This window comes from Garra rufa, chromosome 2, assembly GCF_049309525.1.
Source record: "Garra rufa chromosome 2, GarRuf1.0, whole genome shotgun sequence".
NCBI lineage: Eukaryota > Metazoa > Chordata > Actinopteri > Cypriniformes > Cyprinidae > Garra > Garra rufa.
Window position 1 is genome coordinate 45,504,269 of NC_133362.1, and position 11,444 is coordinate 45,515,712.

At 41.8% G+C, this 11,444-nt stretch overlaps 1 protein-coding gene across 1 annotated transcript in view; it reads left to right on the forward strand.

Annotated features, from left to right (window-relative positions):
* The first annotated feature begins 3,091 nt into the window (after nucleotides 1-3,091).
* Nucleotides 3,092-11,444, forward strand: part of hcrtr2 (hypocretin (orexin) receptor 2) — a 48,120-nt gene continuing 39,767 nt past the window's right edge. Inside the window, exon 1 of the mRNA XM_073835284.1 lies at nucleotides 3,092-3,315. Coding sequence (XP_073691385.1) covers nucleotides 3,099-3,315 — 217 coding nt within the window. The 5' untranslated portion in view covers nucleotides 3,092-3,098. The remainder of the gene's footprint in view (nucleotides 3,316-11,444) is intronic.

Below are 11,444 nucleotides of genomic sequence, written 5' to 3' on the forward strand. Positions count from 1 at the left end.
CCCAAGGAATATTTTGAGACCAGCTTCATTACAATAGGCTAATGCTATCTACAGTTATTGGCATTTTTGTTCATTTAAAAACTAATGGTTAATGAATGCTTCATTACTCTTGACCAATAGGTGGCGCTGCTACCAAATTGATGTGGTGTCATCAGTGTGAGGTGATAACGCCACATACCAAATTTGGTGCAAATATCTCAAAGCTTTGCAGAGATACAGCTTCCGATTCGCTTTGGCATCTTACCTGCAAATTCGTTGATGCGTTAAATGAAAACGGTTTCGAATATCGACACGAAATCCATAACTTTTTGTCAGCATGGTCTGAAGATGATCCGAGTCAAATTTGGTGAAAATCCGACTAACGGTCTAGGAGGAGTTCGAAAAAGTAGGTTTTCTACATTCATCAAAATGGCGAACAGGAAGTTAGGCCAATTTTGGCATAATTGGTATCAATGTTCTCGGCCTAACTCAAGGAACATTAAGCCATTTTTTTCAGAAGTTATTAGCATTTTTTGACTTTTGACCACAAGGTGGCGCTGGCCCCAAAATTTGTATGTACATTCAGGGCATGGTGCCGAACATTTTTGTAATTATTGTCGAAACGATACGCTAATCCGTTCTCAAGATACAGCATTTTAAAGCTAAATTCAAAATGGCCGACACCCAAAATGGCTGACATGGAAAAATCGGATATGGTTCGACTCGGCATGCTCCTCCGAATCTAACGGGATGAGTTTCGAGATTTTTTGGCAAAGCACTGAGAAGTTATAAGCAAAAATAGCCATTTTTCATATCTCCTGACCACTAGGGGGCACTGTGACGAAACACTGCAGGTAGCCTCAGGTCATGCTTGTTATAACACACACCAAGTTTGGTCTCAATATACCAAAGCGTTGCGGAGATATGGTCTCACTTCCATTGAACGCTTTTCGTAGAATTAATTAGCGCGTTAATCGAGAACGGTTTGTCCAATCAACTTGAATTACATAACTTTTTGCCAGCATGGTCTGAAGATGATCTGAGCCAATTTTGGTGAAAATCAGACAAACCGTCTAGGACGAGTTCGAAAAAGTAGGTTTTACAAACAATTAATTATAGAAAAAAAACTAATCCTTACGAAATTTGGTGTTCATTCGACTCGGCATGACCCAAGGATTCAGAGAAAATTGGAATTTTAATTTTATGGCTTACGGTTCAAAAGTTATTAGCAAAAAGAAAGTGAAAGTTTGGACAAGTGGTGGCGCTAGAGAGTTTGAGTTAGAGACTCCAAACTTGCTATGGTTAATGTTGGGACTGTCCTCTATCACTGTGCCAAATTATACAACTTTCCCGCAAGCGGTTCTATGGGCTGCCATAGACTTGCGGCGGAATAATAATAATAAGAATCCTAACAGATACAATAGGTGCCATATCGCACCTTCGGTGCTTGGCCCCTAATTATAATAACGATGACGATAATACAAATACGGAAAAAAGACGCAGTTAATAGAAGGAATGTAGGCCTATTTTACTGTGTGATGATAAATGACTTCCTACGGTGCCCGCCAGGGGACACCTTCGGTTCACTTATGTTTGTCGTGGCCACGACATAATATGACGTTCCCACGAATTAATATCTCGTGGCCACGACATAATATCACGTTCCCACGAGTTTATATGTCGTCGCCACGACAAACATAAGTTTGAAAAAGTAGGTTTTCAAGCCTCAGGTCATGATTGTTATAACACACACCAAGTTTGGTCTCAATACTCCAAAGAGTTGCGGAGATATGGCCTCACATCCATTTTTGCGCACTTTTTTCGTAGAATTAATAAGCGCATTATTCGAGAACGGTTTGTACAAACAACTTGAATTCCATAACTTTTTGCCAGCATCGTCCGAAGATGATCTGAGCCAATTTTGGTGAAAATCAAACCGCCTAGGACGAGTTAGAAAAAGTAGGTTTTAAAAACAATTAATTATAGAAATTATAATTAAATGTTCCTTCGATTCGGCATGACCCAAGGATTCAGAGAAATTTTTCTTTTGATTTTGTGTCTTACGGTTCAAAAGTTATTAGCTAAAAGAAAGTGAAACTTTGGACAAGTGGTGGCGCTAGAGAGTTTGAGTTAGAGACTCCAAATTGGCTATGGTGACATTTCAGACTGCCCTCTATCAGTGTGCCAAATTATACAACTTTCCCCCAAGCGGTTCTATGGGCGGCCATAGACGCAAAGGCGGAAGAATAATAATAAGAAATCTAAGGATGCAATAGGTGCCATCGCACCTTCGGTGCTTGGCCCCTAATAATAATATAAAGGTAGGATTTTTACTTAAGATAAAACTAAAAACATTTTGAGAATCAGTGTTAGTTTACATACTATAAATACAACTTATTTTGAAAATATTGTAGCAAGAATAGTTGTGCTTGAACATGCCTATAAGTGTGTTCTTGGGTCCTTGTTCTTGCTGGTGGGTGGGGCCTATACTAATAAATTCTGCAGAGGAACGTGAGTCGTCTGCATTTTCTGAAAGCTACAGTAGCTTATCATCTTCTGTTATGTACAACATACACACACACATACATACATAAACAGTAACTAAATCTAGCCAGTATTTGTTCTGCACATCAATAATACAATTTAAATTAAATTGTAATTGTTATTATTATATGAAAAGTGTCATTTGGTTTTATTCAAACTGAATAAATCTATAAAAAACGCCCTTTTTATGAATGACAGGGTCCTTTCACCTTTTTAGCGTATAACAGGTATAACAGTGAGAGGCAATTAAAATCTAGTAGAGCACTAAGAAGATTAGATTATTTGACAGTGTATTGGCGTCATTTATTATGACAGCTATACTTGAATAAACGCGAATATACTCATGAGACATAAAGAACCGTGCAGCAAGCACTTGATGAATTCTGTAGGTTTGTACTCTGACTTCAAAACGTTTCTCAGTCTTGCTAACTAATTGGTTATAGGCTGAGAGGTCCACAGTGCGTCACGACGCCATCCAACTCTCAGTTTTATCCCCCTTCTCCCTCTCTCTCCCCTCACTCACGCGGTGTCAGTCATCCGCGATGCTGGAGAGAGAGCCCGGGTCCGCGCGAAACATGTCTGGGATCACCGCTAATGACGCTTGTAATGAGTGTTTAACATCAGCGCAGCATTTGAACTCCACGGAAATTTACTCCCACTCTCATGTTGATGAAGATGATGAACTTCTCAAGTACATCTGGAGGGAATATTTGCATCCTAAACAATATGAATGGGTGCTCATAGCTGGATATATCATAGTTTTCCTCGTATCTCTGGTCGGAAACACCTTGGGTAAGTAAGTTTGAAACGCGCAAGTAACTCTAAAATGTATTTCAGCAGTGCTTTAAAATGTTTTACTGTCAGACGAATACCAGTCTGTCCATCATATTTGCTACATTGTTTTGCACGTAGGATCATATTGTAATAGATAAAATATTACAGCAAGTACTTCCTCGTCTTTGCTTAAAAATCTGTGATATTCATTATGTGCATGGCATTCAGATTCAGATTTTTAAAATCATTAATGCTACTAATGAATTTTAACATTTTTAATTGACATGCACTTAGCTTATTTATTTGGATTTTTATGCATTTTTACAGTTTCTGCTAATTTAAGACTCACATGCACACATTATGGACCATACATGCATCTACGACTTTAACAAAATGTCAAGCCTCTAGCCTTCTTTCTTCCTTGATATTTAATCTTTTTCATCCCAGTCCTCTGGCAAATCAAATCAAGTGCTGCATTGCTCTTTCACCACATGCTACATGTGATGGATCTGTGGAATTTTGGTTTGAAGATAGTATGAATTTAATGCTGTGCTTTAAAATGTTTTGTATGCCACTGAGGATGGCACAGAATCATTGTGCTATCACTTTTCCCAATGCAAATTTTGACATCTGAAGTTTCTCAAGGAATTTAGAAATACGATGAACTAGGCTTACTAATTTTGGCATATTAATCGTGGGTCCCTTGAAATGTTACTTTACTTTGAATTTTTTTATATCTTTCATGTGCTATTCTCTTTAAAGGTGCAGTGAGTGTTTTGTGTTGCATCAAACAGAATTGCAATCTAGCTTAACCAATGCACTGCAAAACATGCTTTTCTTACTTAGCTTTTTGTCTTGTTTCCAGCCAAAACATCTAAAAATTCTTAAATCAAGAAAGATTTTCTAGACAAGTAAAAATTATTTTCTTGTTTTCAGAAAAACTCAAATAATCTGCCCAATGAGATAAGCAAAAAAAAATCTTATTTTAATCAGAAAACAAGATTATTTTTCTTACCCCATTGGCAGATTATTTTGCCTGTTTCAAACAAAAACACACTTAATTTTGACTTGTTTTTTTTTTTTTCTGAAAACAAGACAATAATTTTTACTCGTCCAGAAAATCCTTCTTGATTTAAGAATTTTTAGATTGGCTGGAAACAAGACAACAAATCTAAGTAAGAAAAACAGTTTTTGCAGTGTGAGTTTTTGAGCTGTTGTCTAACAAACAGGAAGAAGAGGAAAGCTTTGAAACGACACACTTTACTTTAAAGGACTATTTAGTACAAAAATGTCTTTATATATTCACCCTCATTTGGATTAAGACCTGTTGTTATTTTTTTCTGTTAAACATCTAAATTTTTTATTTATTTATTTTTGAAGAAGAAGAAGAAGACGAAAGTTCATCATGCCATTTAATTTTCAAAAAGTAAAAAAAACAAAAAACAAAAAACAAAAGGCACCATAACTATAGTGCAAGGTTGAATTCTGTTTAAAATTCAAGGTTAAAGTCTTCTGAAGCTGAGACTAGAAGTCATTATTTGGTGGCAAATGGTACCTATACAGCTAGTTTAATTTTTATTTATCCTGGTAATGATGGCAGCAACAGTTAAAAAATAAGATCATATTAATGCATGAATGCATTTATTGATGCATGCATGCATAAATGCAAACACACAAGCAACACAGGAGAAATAGGAAAAGAAGCAAGACATACAGGCCATAGCAGCGATACCCATAAAACATTTCCCCGAAGGTCGAGGATTATGAAAAAAAACAACAACAGCAGCATGTTTCCTGTTGGAAGTTTGTAAGGGTATTCAAAGAGGAGAGTGTTTGTAAAGTTGTAGTATGTTGCAGCTCATTTCATGTGCAGGAAGCATAATGAGACAGTTTTACCTTCCCCTATAGGGACATTTCAATGAATTGGGGTGTAGATGTAGTTTTATAATTGCTAGGGAAAAGGCAGGGCATATAAGTAGCTGCTTTATCTAATAATGTCTTGGCAATAAATAGTAACATGTTTTTCTCCTTTCATATAAAGAGGAGCAATGTATAGAGATTCATTTGCAGTGGTGAACACAGGCATTGGTTAGAAAGCATAATGCAACATTAATCCTTTTTTTTTGGAAAGATTTTGCATGTAGGAATGAATTTGCATGTAAATCATGTTAAACAGATAGAAATGTGCTGTGTACAATTTTCTTTCTGGCCCCAAATGTGTCACTGACATCAAATGTTGCTTTTTCTATTTGTGTCTTGTGACCATGCCATTGATGGCAAACTTAATGCAACATGTCTAGCTCCGTTATATTTGACTTCAACAGAATCTGCTTTCTTTGTCCTTATTAAAGCTTGACCAAAGTGTTCACTAACACTAAAAAATGTAAACTAAAAAATAGTTAAACTAAATATGAATGCAATGGTTTTATTAAAGTCAAACACATTATTTACTGCCAACTAAAATTTATGGGTTAGATCAGGTAAAAAAAAATAGTTCTTTAATGTAGAATTGCATATTACCACTTTTTACAGTGTAGAAAAACTACAGAGATTATTTTGTGTACAGTAGCATTGAGGAAATAACAGCATATGTGTACATAATGACGTGTGTGGGTTCATAATGAAAGATGTTTCATTCTGGGATTGTCATGACTCTGGGCTGTGCCTTTTCCCTCCTCCACCGGAGGTCGCTGTTTTCCCTTCCCTGCACTGTACTTCCCTGATTGTATCACCTGTCTTGATTATGTCACCCGTCTTCCCCAGCTGATCACACTTTCGATTTGTCCTTATAATCTCCACTCGTTCCCCACTCTGGGAGTCTGCATTGTTTTTACTTTCCTGTAACCTGTCTTCTTCGGTGTTTGTATCCCTGCCTTGATCTAGTCGTGTTTGTGCCGTGTTGGCCTTTTGTTTATTTGTTTATTTGTGTTTATTGTCATTAAAATACTCACCTGCATTTTGGACCCAGACCTCGTTCATCGCAAACGTGACAGAATGCAGACTCCTACTATGGGTCCAGCGGGGCGGTGACTGTGCCCGAGTGGATGGCGGCCATTTGCGCTCGTTGGGCGGCAGAGGCGGCAGCGTCCGCTATCTCGGTTCCTGACGCAGCGGTGACGCGCTCTCTGTTCCTGACGCGGCGGTGATCGCGCTCCCTGTTCCTGACGCGGCCGTGACCGCGCTCTCTGTTCCGGACGCGGCGGTGACCGCGCTCTCTGTTCCTGACGCGGCGGTGACCGCGCTCTGTGTTCCGGACGCGACGGTGACCGCTATCTCGGTTCCTGATGCAGCGGTGACCGCTATCTCTGTTCCTGACGTGGCGGTGATCGCGCTCCCTGTTCCTGACGCGGCCGTGACCGCGCTCTCTGTTCCGGACGCGGCGGTTATCGCGCTCCCTGTTCCTGACGCGGCGGTGACCGCGCTCTCTGTTCCTGACGCGGCGGTGATCGCGCTCCCTGTTCCTGATGCGGCCGTGACCGCTATCTCTGTTCCTGCGCGGCCGTGACTGCTATCTCTGTTCCTGACGCGGCCGTGACCGCGCTCTCTGTTCCGGACGCGGCAGTGACCGCGCTCTCTGTTCCTGACGCGGCGGTGACCGCGCTCTCTGTTCCGGACGTGGCGGTGACCGCTATCTCGGTTCCTGATGCAGCGGTGACCGCGCTCTCTGTTCCTGACGCGGCGGTGATCGCGCTCCCTGTTCCTGATGCGGCCGTGACCGCTATCTCTGTTCCTGCGCGGCCGTGACTGCTATCTCTGTTCCTGACGCGGCCGTGACTGCGCTCTCTGTTCCGGACGCGGCGGTGACCGCGCTCTCTGTTCCTGACGCGGCGGTGACCGCTATCTCTGTTCCTGCGCGGCCGTGACTGCTATCTCTGTTCCTGATGCGGCCGTGACCGCGCTCTCTGTTCCGGATGCGGAGGTGACCGCTATCTCTGTTCCTGACGCGGCGGTGATCGCGCTCCCTGTTCCTGCGCGGCCGTGACTGCTATTTCTGTTCCTGATGCGGCCGTGACCGCGCTCTCTGTTCCGGATGCGGCGGTGACCGCTATCTCTGTTCCTGACGCGGCCCTGACCGCGCTCTCTGTTCCGGACGCGGCGGTGACCGCTATCTCTGTTTCTGACGCGGCGGTGATCGCGCTCCCTGTTCCTGACGCGGCCGTGACCGCTATCTCTGTTCTGGACGCGGCGGTGACTGCTATCTCTGTTCCTGACGCGGCCGTGACCGCGCTCTCCGTTCCGGACGCGGCGGTGACCGCTATCTCTGTTCCTGACGCGGCCGTGACCACGCTCTCCGTTCCGGACGTGGCGGTGACCGCTATCTCCGTTCCGGACGCGGCGGTGACCGCGCTCTCTGTTCCGGACGCGGCGGTGATCGCGCTCCCTGTTCCTGACGCGGCGGTGACCGCTATCTCTGTTCCGGACGCGGTGGTGATCGCGCTCCCTGTTCCTGACGCGGCGGTGACCGCTATCTCTGTTCCTGACGCGGCGGTGACGCTATCTCTGTTCCTGACGCGGCGGTGACCGCTATCTCTGTTCCAGACGCGGCGGTGATCGCGCTCCCTGTTCCTGACGCGGCGGTGACCGCTATCTCTGTTCCTGACGCGGCGGTGACCGCTATCTCTGTTCCTGACGTGGCCGTGACCGCGCTCTCTGTTCCGGACGCGGCGGTGATCGCGCTCCCTGTTCCTGACGCGGCGGTGACCGCTATCTCTGTTCCTGACGCGGCGGTGACCGCTATCTCTGTTCCTGACGTGGCCGTGACCGCGCTCTCTGTTCCGGACGCGGCGGTGATCACGCTCCCTGTTCCTGACGCGGCGGTGAGCGCTATCTCCGTTCCTGACGCGCAAGTGACCGCAATCTCCGTTCCTGGCGCGGCGGTGACCGCTATCTCTGTTCCTGACGCGGCGGTGACCGCTATCTCTGTTCCTGACGTGGCCGTGACCGCGCTCTCTGTTCCGGACGCGGCGGTGATCGCGCTCCCTGTTCCTGACGCGGCGGTGACCGCTATCTCCGTTCCTGACGCGCAAGTGACCGCAATCTCCGTTCCTGCCGCGGCAGTGAACGCCATCTCCGTTCCTGATGCGGCGAAGTCCGCTATCTCCGTTCCGGACGCACAAGTGACCACTGTCTCTGTTCCTGACGCGACACTGACTGCTATCTCTGTTCCGGACGCGGCACTGACTGCTATCTCTGTTCCGGACGCGGCGGTGACCGCGCACGTTCCTCTGGCGGCGAGGCCAGCTCACGTTCCTCCGTGGCACGGGCCTGGCCCACCATCCCTCTCCCTGTATCACCAGTCCCCCGTTCCACCTCCCTCCAGACTTTTCGGCCTTAGGGAACGTCTGGAAGCCGTTCCGTGGGGGAGGGGTACTGTCATGACTCTGGGCTGTGCCTTTTCCCTCCTCCACCGGAGGTCGCTGTTTTCCCTTCCCTGCACTGCACTTCCCTGATTGTATCACCTGTCTTGATTATGTCACCCGTCTTCCCCAGCTGATCACACTTATGATTTGTCCTTATAATCTCCACTCGTTCCCCACTCTGGGAGTCTGCATTGTTTTCACTTTCCTGTAACCTGTCTTCTTCGGTGTTTGTATCCCTGCCTTGATCTAGTCGTGTTTGTGCCGTGTTGGCCTTTTGTTTATTTGTTTATTTGTGTTTATTGTCATTAAAATACTCACCTGCATTTTGGACCCAGACCTCGTTCATCGCAAACGTGATAGGGATAAGCTATTAGCTCCCTTATATTTGCTCTGATATTAGATGAGTCATATTCCTATGATAAAGCAGTTAAACTAATGCGTTTTCAGTATGGATACGTTGTTGTATGCAATATTACAATATCACTGATATAGCCATATCCACAGGTTATAACATTGATAAATGCACGGGGAAGAAACATAATGTCATTTCAGAAATATTCAGAGAAATTCAACTGAAAACACTACATTATTCAAATGAAATCACAATGAATCACAGTGAATGTTCTTTTTAGGTGGAGAAGACATTAAATTATATAAACTTGACAGTGCAAAGGCCATTTTCCTTTTAAACTGTTTTCCTTTACATTCTAAAGTTCTGTACTGTATGTATGTATGTATGTATATATACATATATATATGCTGGAGTTCAATACTCAGATAAAACCCCCATTGAATTTACGAATACAAATTATTGAAAATTTGTCTCAAAAAGACTGTTAATTGAATGATTAATTAATAATTATCAATTTTGTGAGTGCTGTCACAATAGTTCTTGCCAGTCTTAAGAAATCTCACATGAACCCTTTTATTGTCCTGTATAACTTCTTAAAAATAAAAAAAACAACCAACCAAACAAAATAAACTCTCATATAATCAGTTTTACAAATTATTTAAATCTTCCAATTGTACAAAAAATTGTGCCTCTAAACCGTGGGGGCAACCAAATGTTTAATAGTTTAATTATATGTGTGAATTAGAAATCTTGTACGGTAATTAGAAATCCAAATCTAGTTGTAGCCATCATGGCTTTTGTTCTGCCATAAAAAGGTGAGCGTGATTGATGGATGAATGTGTCAACATTACTGGTAATTCCATTCCTTAGCAGAATGATTTGGATTGAATTACTGTGCTTTGAGTTTTAAACATTAGCTCTTTTCATTCTCTGCCCTCTCTTCAATGGTTACTTATATCATCTTATAGCAATTGTGCAATTATGCAATGCTCTGACAGGTGAGAGTTCTGTCACAAAGCTGCTGCAGAGCTTTGATAAGTGTCTTTTTTTTTTTTTTTTCCCTGGAAGTGCTGGGGGGTTTTCATCAAACGACCAGAGTAGGGGTGGTCATGTGATGAGCACATGAAACAAGTGGAAAGACAGAAATAGAGCTAGATGTACTACCACTGTGAGTATGCTTTGAAAATGCACTATGTGCAGTAACAGTGCCTCTACTCTGCCGCTAAATCAAAGCATCTTTATGCGTCAACTGGAAATCCATAAACCTCAAGTCCAGATTTTTCTAGTGAGGAGATTCACTGTAATAGGAACGTAACCATGCTGTGAACATTGTGGGGTGGGGGTGTAATGGTCTTTTTATATAAGGGAATTAAATAATTAAAGGATTCAAATGGATTTAAAGAAATAAAGAAAAATAAAAAAGGAAACATAAAAGTACCAGTAACTATTTGCCAGTTAGATTTTTATTTTTCAATAGGCTTATAAACAAATGAAAGTGAATGTGTGCATAAAATGTTGAAAAGGCAAACCAGCAAAATCCAGTCATGATTTACATGAATCACATAATGGATTCATTGGAAACACTTTATAAAAACTGCAACCTATGACTCATTAGTTAAGCATTAGTAACTGGTCAATTCATTATTTATAAAGCATTATTCCCACATTTATAGACAGTAGTAGTGTTCCTGATTTATAAACATATCTATAATGTTTTTAATAATTGTACAACTTAAACAAATTTTCATAATGTGTAAATGATCAATTAATCATTTCTAAATTAAGTATTATATTATGAACAGACCAGTTATTTAGGAGTTGTCAGTAAATGATTAATGAACTATTTAAATGATTAATGAACTATTTAAATGTACATTTATGCGCTGTATTACTGTGTTGTGTTTGTATGGTTTTTCTCTTTATAACTGAGCCTTTAAATCTTCTTTATGAGGTGTCTATCATCTTCACTTCAGATAAGCTCACAAAAACAGATAACTGACAACCACTAAATGTTTTATAACTACCTGAATTAATCATGAATTACAATATGAATGTGTTAATAAAGCATTTATTAACACACTATTACAATATTTCTAAATACTATGTACAAATGTACATTTAAATAATTGATAAATCATTTACTTACACTTTCTAAATGATCTTATGAACCACTGATGACAACTAAATAACTGATTTGTAAATAATGTAACACTTAATTTAATGAAAAATTGATCATTAATAAAGTATGAAAATACAATTATTAAATACATTATAGATATGCTTAAAAATGAAGAACAAAGCATTTTGTTATGATTTGCGTGCTGGACGGACGAGACGAAACATGAGATACAATAAGAACAATATATTTAATAGAATCTTCTGATTGGAACAGGCAGGAACACGAAGAACTTCCACACACGTTGACATGAACATTT